Consider the following 12,149-nt stretch of genomic DNA (forward strand, 5'->3'; position numbering starts at 1 on the left):
GGGAACGGGAGGAGAGTGGTGGGGGTGAAAAGGTGGTGCTTGAAAAGGCGAAACCTGCGCCGTTGTTCGCGTCGTCGCCGTCGCCGGAACGGGAAACGGCGGTATCGCTGGAGGGGGTTAGGGCGAGTAGAGCGGGCACGGCGGTTACGGGAGTCGGAACGAGGAAGATCGTGGAGGACGCCGCAGAGGATATACTCACTCCGTTACGATCAACGCCAAGTTCACCCAGTCTACGATCGTCGCAGTCGCCACCGGTCGGTACGCAAGTCCCGTGGCCACCACCGCAAGCGCGCAGGTCATCTCCATTTGACGATGATGAAGATCTTGATGGACGAACGTCTCTTACCGGTGGTACACCTACTGATGGAGGTCGGGAACGATGGCCAAGTACGGGACTCCAAAGCGAACCAATTGTGATTGATGATAGTGATGAAGAGATGGTTATTGGTGGCCCATCACCGCGAGGGGTACTGAAAGTGGTGCTGAGTGATGATGAGTTGCCGGATGCGAGTACGGTTCTCTTGCAGATATCCCAGAAACCCCTGAAACCGGCGAAAACAGAGGATGAGAACTTGAAAGTATCTGGAGTATACGGAAGGGTTGGTAATCTCTTACGCCAGGTTTCGGACGAGACTGTCTTCAGTGCTATTTGCGAGCTGACCTACAAGGCGTTGAACGGACAGCCGTTCACACTACCCGGGGAGTCGGAAGAAGTACTCCAGGCATTCGCCACGATTTGGAGTGAGTACGCGCTCGAGTGCGCCGAGCACATGCCCGATACTGTTCTTACGAATTGGCAAGCGGATCGGATTATGCAACAAGACACGTTCTTCGGTTATCTTGGAAAACGGAAGGGTTCCTTGCGGCGAGAGGGTATTGATCTTGACCCGGTCGAGGAGAAACACCGTCCTGAGTCGGATGAGCCCCGGGCTCCACGGAAGCTGAAGAAGTTGAGAATGAAGCCGGAGAGGTCGAGACCACGTGAAGAAGCCTTTCCGGGCGAGTTTGATGATCTGGATGATGGTGATATGTCAGAAGGCGACCGATCTACTCAGGTTCACCCAATATTCAAGAAGCGAAGGACGCAAGACAGTACGCTAGATGACGATAGTGATTCCGATGGCTCCGATCATGAACGGAGCCGGAACATTAGAACAAGACCAGCAGTACGAGAACCTCGCGTGAAGAAGGATCGACAGGTTGCGGACAACCAGAGACGACAGCTTCTCCTCCTCAAGAACATCCAAAAACGTGCGGATGAGGCAGCGAAGAGAGGTGACAACAGTGGTCGTTTCATTATCAACCTTGGTCACAAAACTGGCGAGAAGGAAGTTATTCTTCATGACTATTATGTGAAGACTCTGAAGGAGCACCAGAAGGAGGGATTGAGGTTCATGTGGCAGCAAGTGCTCATGCTGGGTGATCGAAGTAAAGGCTGCTTACTTGCGCATACCATGGGTCTCGGTAAGACGTTGCAGGTTGTCTCGTTTCTGTACACACTGCAAGAGCAAGTGCTGTTACGGAACGGAGACATCCCGGAACACCTCCTTGCCAATCGAGTTATGATTCTCATGCCAGCTAGTTTGGTACGAAACTGGCAAGAAGAGCTGCGGAAGTGGGTTCCGAGGAGTGATGGGGACATGCTTGGCAAGATCTACACGATCGACGCAATTACGGATCCGTATGAGCGTTTCGACGTCATCAACGAATGGTATGAGAACGCTGGAATTATGTTGATGAGTTACGACACCTTTCGGATTCTTGCCCTGAACTCTAGGGAGAGGTATGAAGCCGAGGACGCTGAAGCACTACAGAAGTGGCTCATTAAACCGGGTCCTTCACTCGTCATTGCAGATGAGGCTCATAAGTTCAAGAACAAAGATGCCAAGATCTCGTCTGTCACAAGGATGTTTGAAACAGCCTCTCGTATCGCATTAACGGGGTCACCGCTTGCTAACAATCTTGAGGAATACTGGTCGATGATCGAGTGGATCGATCCTGGCTTCCTGGGTACTCCCGCTGCTTTCAGGAACCATTTCGTGCTTCCAATCAACGATGGACTTTTCCTTGACAGTACACCTCACGAACGCAAGTTCTCTCAGAAGAAGTTGGCAGGGCTAAAGAAGATCATCGAGAGTAAAGTACACCGGAAGGACATCACAGCCATCGAGGAATTCCTACCCTCGAAGACAGAATTCGTCATTTCCATGCCACCATCTCCTGCCCAGCGATTATTCTACGACCAATATTTGGGCGAGATCCAAAACGATCTTGATAGTGGTGATGGAGGGACACAAGGCCTACTGGGTCGACTTGCTATCTTAAAGCTCATCTGCAGTCATCCGATAACCATCCTCGATGACAGCACCCAAGCCGGCAGGAAACGAGCCAAGAAAGCCGCCGCAGACGATGAAGACGCAGATATTTCCATCGACCTCAGTCGCGATATCACCGCCCGCTTCCGAAACTGGGTCGTAGAAACGGCGAATACGGCACTGGCGCCAAATCCCAATGATCCCAAACACAGCACGAAATGTATCATATTTCTTCAGATCATCTTGGGTGCGAAGAAGAAGAAAGAGAAAGTTCTTTTGTTCTCACAGAGTTTGGCGACGTTGAATTACCTCCAACGTCTAGCCGAAGGCAACAAAGTTCAGTGCAAGAGTTTGACGGGGATGACCCCAATCTTGAGTCGGCAAAACGACATCGCCGCCTTCAACAATGATCAAAGCACTACCTTGTATCTCATTTCAGCCAAAGCCGGCGGAATCGGACTCAACGTCACCGGCGCAAGCCGCGTAATCCTCTTTGATCCAGACTGGAACCCCGTCTGGGACGAACAATCCGTCGGCCGCGCATACCGCCTCGGCCAAACAAAACCCGTCTACGTCTACCGCTTCGTAACAATGGGCAGCTACGAAGACCGCATGTTCAAGTCCAACCTCCACAAACTCGGACTCTCCCTCCGCGTCGTCGATTCCCGAAACCCACGTGCCGCAGCAGCCCGCAAGGAACTGAGGAAATTGTTCTCAAAGTTACCTGAAGCTCAGACGGTTGAGTCTGAGCTGGATTTGAACATGGACGAGATCAAGGGAAAGGATAGTATCTTGGATGAGGTCGTGGAGAAGAATCGGGATTTGATTTATCGGATTGATCTAACAGAAACCTTCAAGAAGGATGCTGGGGATGGGTTGACGGCAGAAGAGTTGGCTGAGGCGATACGAGAGGCAGAGGATGATAAACTTCGTCTGGCTAGTGGTGGGATGCTAGCGTCACAACAGATGCCGATGACATGGCCAGTGCCAGCTACGCAGCCCACGTCGACGCCTATTGTTCCGCAGGAAAATGGCATATTAATATGAGGGTATATCAACTAAGATAGTTATAAAGCATCCATTACCTCCTACACTGCTGCCAACCTGTCTGGAGTGTTAGCATTCCATTCTCAAGTGTAGGGTACTATACATAGGCTTACCTGGTAAACCACACGCAGCCCCCACAGCGAGATACATCAAGAAGACGATCGTACCAATCAGTAATCCAAGCTATGAGATGTCAGTCGTTGTTCTAGATGATTACACAGGCAACTCACCATTCTCGTACTCTTCCACCACATCCGCCTCCTCAACGCAGTCGACCGTTTGCGAAACTGAAATGCTTGGTTATTGAGTTGATCCGTCTTATTCACCAACAAATCGATTCTCTCGCCCCTCTCTAGGACCCTTTCAATATTCTGCACCATTACGTCCTTAACTTGGTCGATCTCCGCCTTCACCTGTTTCGCACGATCCGAGTTTCCGGGTCCACCGACGTTGCCGGCCCCAGGAGCTCCATCCTCCGCCCACAGAATCCGCTCCCGAAGCGTGGAGTTAAAAGAGGCCATTCCGTAGACTTCAGCGGCACCCACCTCCTCCTCCCCAAACTCCGCCGTGAACCTCGCTTTAATATCAGCCAACAATGCAAAGGGCACCCTCCTCCCCACATCTTCCGTCGCGATACACAGATACGTAACACCACTCGGTAAAGTCGGGGTCGCGGGGGACGAAATGTAGTGAATGAGGTTTGAGCCGTGGACGTAGGTGAGTTTGCTGCCGGGGGTGATTTTCGGGAAGACTTGGGCGGCGACGGAGGAAGGGTCGGAGGATGTTGAGGGGGAGGAATGTTCGGAGAGGATTACTGTGAGGCGTTGTCAGCATGTACGGAGTACAGTTTTCCAACTCCCTCACCTGTTCCGCGAGCGATGCCGCAGTAGAAGATGGAGGAAGCCATGGCGAATAGAACAATTGACGCTCAGGGAGTACGGTAATGTCGGTCTGCGATATGGTGTTGTGTTGTGTGACGTCTCTTGGCGATAAACGCTGCATCCTTATCCGGTATCGCCTCAAGCAATGTCCCGCAATGCATTGTAACGTAGTCAATCTCGCCCCCACACTCCTCCCCGAGCATCCTCGACTTCGCGAAATGGAAAACGAAAATCGCACAATGAACGGATGGAGACTACTGCAGACCGCTGCGAATGAGCTATCGCTAGGTTCGCTGAACTGATATTCGTTAAAGCGCTTTGCTAATTCAGAGAACAGCGACGACATTGAAGTGCGGACAGTCTTTTCGGTGGAAAGCTTCGGGTGAGAATGAATGGTCAATAGCCCTACGAAACCGAATCATAAGTCTACGACAAACTGCGCCAGCAGCGCCAATACACTACCGAGCTATCCACCCTCCATCCTCCTCTCCACCACTGGTACCACCATTGGACGACACAGAAGAACTTCTTCACGACTACCTCGCCCTATCAGTAAATCTCGAAAATCTTTACGCACAGTGGACAAGGGACGATCAAGTGTTTGCCAAACTCGCCCCACGCTTCGCAGGAATCCGAATCCTCCGCCAACCTCCCCTCGAAAACCTCCTCTCATTCATATGTTCCACAAACAACAATATCGCCCGTATCACCCAGATGGTCGACAAACTCTGCGTCAACTATGGTACCTACATCGGTGACCTCGACGGCGTTGCATACTACGACTTCCCGACTCTTGAGACATTCGCGGAGGCTGCGGCGAGGACTGGGGAGGATGATTTGGAGACGAAGTTACGAGGGATGGGATTTGGGTATCGTGCAAAATACATTGCGAAGACTGCGCTAATTCTCGCTCATGACCATCCACCCAATTGGCTCGAAGACTTGCGTACGAAGACGTATCAAGAAGCCCATGAGAGTCTGCTAACACTCTCCGGCGTCGGTCCGAAAGTGGCGGATTGTGTTTGCTTGATGAGTCTGGACCAACACTCCGCAGTACCCGTCGATACGCACGTCTTCCAAATCGCAGTACGGGATTATAAATTCAGATCAAAAGGCGCAGGCAAAGGGACGGGAACGATGAACAAAGCAACGTGCGAAGCCGTTGGGGAGTTCTTTAGAACGCTGTGGGGCCCGTATGCGGGGTGGGCACAGTCTGTGGTGTTCACAGCTGATTTGAGGGCTTTTGCGGATCATGGACGAGAAGAGAGCGTCACTGTGAAGGAGGAGGTGGTGGTGACGGTGAAGCAGGAGGTGATCAAGCGGGAGGATAACGACGAGCGTGTGATGGTGGAGAAGGATGTGAACGTGAAGGTGAAAGTAGAGGATGTTTTTAGGGAGGTGAAGGAGGAGGCGGTTGAGGGGCCGGTGTTTGTTGAGGGGAAGAGGAGGAGTAGGAGGGTTATTGAGAGGGTAAAGGTTAAACGAGTGAAGAGGGAGGATGATGATGGGTCGGAGAATAGATTAGAGCAGTAGTCCGAATGAGACAGGCAGAGCCATGCGTTCTTTGCTTTGGTCTTTTGGGAATTATGACCGGAGAACACCATCCACGTTCACACGCTGGGTTGAAGTCGCGTTATGATGTATGAGACGTTGTTTGCGCAATTGCCGCCTTGGCGAGACCTGCGTTCAGATTCCTCGGACCGATTTGACATGCCGGCAACGAGATTTTCGGAATCTTACGTGCAGATCTCACGTACGGGGACAACCAGCACCAACACCGCAGTCCGGAATGGCCCTTTGCCGCATGGGCCTCAATTGATCTACTGTTACGCGTGTCCAGTCGGCCCGACACATGCCCCGATCCAATCTCTCCAATGATGACGACTTCAGGGTCCAAGTGTCCCGCTCTTGTTGGGTGGGCTCAACGGTTTGGCGCGCGGGCGTTCGGTTGATCTGCACGCTGAGGGAGTACAGTTTCGAGGCGACGAAGGGAGTGGGAGAGTGAACGAAGGGAAAGGATCAAAAGGAGGGAGAGGATCAAGAGGAGGGGGTAGCCCTCTCGTCGTCAAATAGAATCGGAGTTCCAGTCGACCGACACGGGTCGTCATCGCGCAACTTCCTTCGCAAACTCTCTCGGAAGCAACTCCCATCCGAGCATCTCCTTCAAGAAGTGACGCCATCCAGCAGCAGCCACCCGCAATGATATTTAGGCGATACTGAACTCGCCGTCGCTTACTAAACAAAAAAACGTTAAAACAATTTGGCCGAGTTCCGTTCGCACAACACCACCCGCCTGGTACAAAAGCGCGACCCCACCACCTGTAGACCTCCAACCTCCATCGTCCGAATTCTAGGAAAAGAGATCTAATTCAAGTTAGGAGGCTGCTATAGTTTGCAATGGCCTCCCGTACACAAGAGAATACGGATCCAACGATGCAGGCTGCCTCGTCCCAGGCATACCACGACGACCCCGCCGGCGCGTCATCACATCCACACTCCAACATCCGCTCTACCCACCTCAACGAAGACCCATCTCACAACTACCACCGCGACGAACGCTCCGGCTCTGATTCATCCGGCACTCTCGGCGACAACCACGCACACCTTACGCGAACAACGTCCCAAAGCCAAGACGTTCACCAAGGCCGGTACGGAGAACAGATCGCGGGGACGGGGGTGGATGTCGATGAGTCGCTATCCGCATTCGAGGACTTGCGGCGTCAATTGACGAATAAGTCACGGGCGTCGCATCCCGTTATCCCCGAGGACGAGGAAAAGTCCGCTGTCGATAATGGCGATGAATTCCATTTAGAGGAATGGCTCAAAGGACGTGTACAGCTGCACCACGAACGCGGTCTCCCCGATAAGAAGATCGGCGTTCTCTACAAGGATTTGACGGTCCTCGGTATCGGCTCCGGCGCAACCATGCAGAAAACCCTACCAGACGCGATCATCGGCTCTTTCGGCCCTGATCTCTGGCGGTTTTTGCAACATTTCGTCCCGCCACTTCAGAAGTTGCATTTCGGTGGTGCGAGGCCTGAGGTGAGGGAGTTATTGAGGGACTTTGTGGGTGTCGTTAGGGGTGGGGAGATGATGCTCGTCCTGGGGCGTCCCGGTGCGGGTTGTTCAACTTTTCTGCGGACCATCGCCAATCAGCGTGAATCCTTCGCAGGTGTGAACGGGACTGTGGAGTATGGCGGTATGACGCCCGCCGAAATCGCAAAGCGGTATCGTGGAGAGGTGAATTATAATCCCGAAGACGATATCCATTTCCCGACGTTGAAGGTGAGGCAGACACTTGGGTTGGCATTACAGCTGAAGACACCAAAGAAGTTTCGGGGGGAGGTACAGAGTATCCTCGAGGCTCTGGGTAAGATGTTTGGGATTTCGCATACGTTTGATACGGTTGTCGGGAATGAGTATGTCCGTGGTGTTTCTGGTGGAGAACGGAAACGTGTCTCGATCGCCGAAACATTGACCACACGTTCCGCAGTCGTCTGTTGGGATCAATCATCGCGTGGATTGGACGCGAGTACGGCCGTCGATTTCGTGAGGAGTTTGAGAGTCATGACCGATATAACCCACCGAGCAACCTTCCTAACCCTCTATCAAGCCGGCGAAGGCATTTTCCGCCTCTGCGACAAAGTCACCGTCATCGACCAAGGCCGCCTCATCTTCTCCGGACCCCGTGATGAAGCAAAACCGTGGTTCGAGAGTCTAGGGTACGAGTGTCCGGAACGTCAGACCACCGCGGATTTCTTGACGTCGGTTACGGATCCGGCGGAGAGGAGGTTCAGGAAGGGATGGGAAGGACGGGCGCCGAAGGGGGCGGAGGAGTTGGAGGCAGCGTTTAGGGGGAGTGAGGGGTATAGAAGGTTGGTTGGGGATGTTGAGGCGTATCAGGCTGAACTTGGTGGTGCCGGGAAGGAGCAGACAGAGAAGTTCAAGGAGAGCGTGGTGAAGGGAAAGTCGAAGCATGTTGCGAAGAAGAGTCCGTATACGGTCAGCTTTCCACGACAGGTATTGGCGTGTACGAAGAGGCAGTTCTGGTTGATGTGGAATGATAAGACGAGTTTGTATACGAAGCTGTTCATTACGGTCTCGATTGCGCTCATTATTGGATCGCTTTTCTATGGTCAACCGCCTGATTCGACGGGTGCGTTCTCGAGGGGTGGTGCGCTTTTCTTCTCTATCCTCTTTTTGGGATGGCTGCAGTTGTCTGAACTCATGGATGCTGTCTCTGGACGTATCGTGATTCAGCGGCATAAGGATTATGCGTTCTACAGGCCTTCGGCGGTTTCGGTCGCTCGTGTCCTTGCCGATTTACCGATTTTGTTCGTGTTGGTCAGTATCTTTTGCGTTGTGATGTACTTTATGTGCAACTTCCAGCGTACAGCATCTCAGTTCTTCATCTACTACCTCTTCGTCTACACCACCACGATCTGTATCACGGCACTCTACCGTATGTTCGCCGCCCTCAGCCCTGACATCGTCAGTGCGATCCGGTTCAGTGGACTCGCGTTGAACTTGTTGGTTATCTTCACGGGATACGTCATCCCCAAACCGCAGTTATTGAATAACTACATCTGGTTTGGGTGGTTGTTGTGGATTAACCCGGTTGCGTACGCATTCGAGGGTGTCGTCGCAAACGAGTTCTATAACCTCAACATCCAGTGTGCGGATGCGCAGACTGTACCCGTGGGACCGACGTATACGAACCCGGCGTATCAGGGGTGTACGCTCGCTGGGTCCACGGTTGGGAGTCCGGTTGTTAGTGGTGCGGCGTATATCGAGACGGCGTATAACTACTCGAGATCCAATTTGTGGAGGAACTGGGGTGTTGTGGTTGCGTTTACGGTGTTGTACATTCTTGTTGGTATGATCGCCTCCGAGTTGCTTGCGTTCGTTCCTCCTGGTGCAAGTGTCATGGTGTTCAAGAAGACGAAGAGGTCGAAGAAGGCTGTTGCTACCTCCGGTTCTGACGAGGAATCCGGTGGAGCTGGAACGAGTGGGCCGAATGCTGGGGCTGCGGGCGAGAGCGACGAGGCTGCGATGTCTGGTTTGGAAAAGAGCGAGAGTGTCTTTACCTGGCAGGGCTTGAGCTTCGAAGTCCCCATCGGTGGCGGAAATCAGAAGAAGTTGTTGAACGACGTAATGGGCTACTGCAAACCTGGGCAAATGACCGCACTTATGGGTGCCTCCGGAGCAGGAAAGACAACGCTGCTCAACACCCTCGCGCAACGTCAAACAGTCGGTGTCGTCACGGGTGACATGCTCGTAGACGGACGTGCCCTCGGTGTCGAGTTCCAGCGTGGTACTGGATTCTGTGAACAGATGGATTTGCATGAGGGTACCGCCACGATTCGTGAGAGTTTGGAGTTCTCGGCATTGTTGAGGCAAAGTCGGGATACGCCGCGTGAGGAGAAATTGGCGTATGTCGATACCATTATCAAGCTTCTCGAGCTCGAGGATATTCAAGATGCGATTGTTGGGTCTCTTGACGTCGAGCCCCGCAAGAGGTTGACCATCGGTGTGGAGTTGTGCGCCAAACCCAAGCTGTTGCTTTTCTTGGATGAGCCGACGTCTGGGTTGGATTCGCAGTCTGCGTACAACATCGTCAGGTTCTTGAGGAAATTGGCGGATTCAGGACAGGCTATCTTGTGTACGATTCACCAGCCTTCATCAATCTTGATTCAGCAGTTCGACCGTGTTCTCGCCCTCAACCCTGGTGGAAACACTTTCTACTTCGGCCCGATCGGTGAGAACGGTAAGGACGTCATCGAGTACTTCGGACAGCACGGGGCTCATTGTGATCCTAACGCCAACGTTGCGGAGTTCTTGCTCGAGGTCGGTGTTGGCAATGTCCGTGTCGGCAATGAGAAGAAGAATTGGAACAAGGTCTGGCGCGAATCGAAGGAGTGCAAGTCTATCGCGCAAGAAATCGAGGATATCTGTGCCTCTCGAAAGGATGCGGCAGACCCCAATGCCAACGTTGTTCAACACGAATACGCTGCCCCTCTCTGGGAACAGTGCAAGATCCTTACGCAGCGTACCTGGAGGAATTACTGGCGTGACTCCTCGTATGGATACGGAAAGATCTTCACTTCTGTCATGGTTGGGATCTTCAACGGATTTACGTTCTACATGCTCGGGAACTCGTCACAGGATATGCAGAACAGGATGTTCAGCGTCTTCTTGATCCTCATGATCCCACCAACCATCGTCAACGCAACCGTACCAAAGTTCTTCATGAACAGAGCGTTGTGGGAAGTCCGTGAAAACCCATCCAGGATCTATAACTGGTTCGCCTTCTCGTTCGCCAACACGATCTGCGAGATCCCCTACGCGTTCGTCACGGCAACAATCTACTTCTTGCTCTGGTACTTCCCCGCCGGCCTCCCCTACGATGGCCGCGTCTCCGCTCATGTCTGGCTCATGGTCCTTCTCTGGAACTTCTTCCAGGCGTCCTGGGGTCAATGGATCTGTGCCTTCGCTCCCTCTTACACCGTCATCTCCAACGTCCTCCCCTTCTTCTTCGTCATGGTCTCCACATTCAACGGAGTCGTACGTCCATATGCGTCCCTCCCGGTGTTCTGGAAGTATTGGATGTATTACTTGAATCCGTCTACGTATTGGATTGGGAGTGTGTTGGCGAGTACGTTGGCTGGACAGCCGGTCGAGTGCACGTCGTCTGAGGTTGGGTACTTCAACCCTCCTCCCGGTGAGACTTGTTTGAGTTATGCTTCAACGTACCTCAACAGTGGTAATGCTGTCGGGTACTTGATGGGCGACCAGAGTGCTACGAGTAATTGTATGTATTGCCCTTACTCGGTTGGTGATAACTACTTGTCTGCGATCAATGTTTCGGCGAGTGACAAGTGGCCGTACTTTGCGATCTTCCTTGGCTTTACGATTAGTAACTGGGTGTTGGTGTACGCTTTTATCTACATGGTCAGAGTCCGGAGGTGGACGTTCGGGTTTGGGCCTGCTATCAACTTACTTGGTAAGGTGTTGCCCACATAAGCTGGAGGAACGGAGCGAAGGAGGACGGAAGAGCAGTGGATGAAAACATTCTTTCAGCATTTTCTTGGTATTTACCCAAAGTATAGCATAAGGTATTTACGTTTTAGAAGGAGTTTCTGTCATTTACTCAAGCACAAACCTGATAATAAGAATTCTGGAACATGCAACAATTGCAGAAAAATATGGGTATATTCGGGTTTCACATCACACCAAACCTATCGATCATTGGTATCTTCCAAAAAGTATCAATCACACTTCATACTCGTACATCCTTCACATCCTCCATGGCAGATGTTTACTGCGGCATGTGGTCAAACTGCTTGCCCAACTTCTCCTGCACAAACGGCAACTTGGAAACACACCAAATCTCAGCCTGCGGCTCCAACTTCTTCTTCTGCTCCATATCGAGCGTTCCCGCCTTCATCGCAATAATCTCCGGCGCGGCATCGGGGTCGTGCGCGATCGGACTTCCGCACTCGGAGCAGAAAATCCTGTGGACGTCCTTTCCGGAAGATCCAGGGGAAGCGTACGACTTGGTGGGTCCCTTGATGGAGACTTTGGCTTTGGGGACAACAGCGACGAGGGAGTAAGAGGAGCCGGACTGGCGCTGGCAATCGTCGCAGTGGTCGTAGCCGACGAGATCGGGCTTTTCAACGTCAATGGTGTAGGTGACGGCTTTGCAGAGGCAGTGTCCTTGGTACCTTGTTAGCCAATTGCAATTGCAGAGCAGCACAGCTGCTGGAACATACCAGAGAGAACCATTGCGGTGATTTGCTGTGTGGGATGACCTTGGTGGTCGATAGGGCGGTCTTATAGGCTGGACGTTGGCGGTGGTCCCGCTCGCCCATGACGTCATCACCTGACAGACCGTGACAAATCAAAA

The 12,149-nt window shown here is 52.5% G+C and overlaps 5 protein-coding genes across 5 annotated transcripts; 3 read left to right on the plus strand and 2 right to left on the minus strand.

Moving 5' to 3' along the window:
• Positions 1-1,736: 1,736 nt before the first annotated feature.
• SAICODRAFT_51218 (uncharacterized protein) lies at positions 1,737-3,362 on the plus strand (the record flags this gene model as incomplete). The annotated part of the gene is made up of 1 exon (XM_019169043.1): positions 1,737-3,362. The coding sequence occupies one exon, from the start codon at positions 1,737-1,739 to the stop codon at positions 3,360-3,362; it is 1,626 nt and encodes a 541-aa protein (XP_019027238.1).
• Positions 3,221-4,343, minus strand: SAICODRAFT_16160 (synaptobrevin-domain-containing protein). Its single transcript, XM_019165614.1, has 4 exons — positions 4,227-4,343; positions 3,593-4,176; positions 3,476-3,545; positions 3,221-3,419 (listed from the first exon to the last, which is right to left on the minus strand). The coding sequence occupies exons 1-4, from the start codon at positions 4,267-4,269 to the stop codon at positions 3,397-3,399; spliced, it is 720 nt and encodes a 239-aa protein (XP_019027239.1). The 5' UTR covers positions 4,270-4,343; the 3' UTR covers positions 3,221-3,396.
• Positions 4,344-4,430: 87 nt separating this feature from the next.
• SAICODRAFT_86713 (putative mitochondrial N-glycosylase/DNA lyase) lies at positions 4,431-5,533 on the plus strand (the record flags this gene model as incomplete). The annotated part of the gene is made up of 2 exons (XM_019171452.1): positions 4,431-4,531; positions 4,581-5,533. Coding segments are annotated over exons 1-2 (1,023 nt in total), but the record flags the coding sequence as incomplete, so codon positions are not given.
• Positions 5,534-6,676: 1,143 nt separating this feature from the next.
• On the plus strand, positions 6,677-11,266 carry SAICODRAFT_51680 (ABC drug exporter AtrF; the record flags this gene model as incomplete). Its single annotated transcript, XM_019169080.1, has 1 exon — positions 6,677-11,266. The coding sequence occupies one exon, from the start codon at positions 6,677-6,679 to the stop codon at positions 11,264-11,266; it is 4,590 nt and encodes a 1,529-aa protein (XP_019027241.1).
• An 80-nt stretch (positions 11,267-11,346) lies between these two features.
• On the minus strand, positions 11,347-12,121 carry SAICODRAFT_101701 (DUF636 domain protein). Its single transcript, XM_019165187.1, has 3 exons — positions 12,016-12,121; positions 11,535-11,959; positions 11,347-11,481 (listed from the first exon to the last, which is right to left on the minus strand). Exons 1-2 carry the CDS (start codon positions 12,026-12,028, stop codon positions 11,562-11,564), a joined length of 411 nt encoding a protein of 136 aa, XP_019027242.1. The 5' UTR covers positions 12,029-12,121; the 3' UTR covers positions 11,347-11,481; positions 11,535-11,561.
• Between the last annotated feature and the right edge of the window lie 28 nt (positions 12,122-12,149).

Source organism: Saitoella complicata (assembly GCF_001661265.1).
Source record: "Saitoella complicata NRRL Y-17804 unplaced genomic scaffold SAICOscaffold_1, whole genome shotgun sequence".
Taxonomy (NCBI): Eukaryota; Fungi; Ascomycota; class Saitoellomycetes; order Saitoellales; family Saitoellaceae; genus Saitoella; species Saitoella complicata.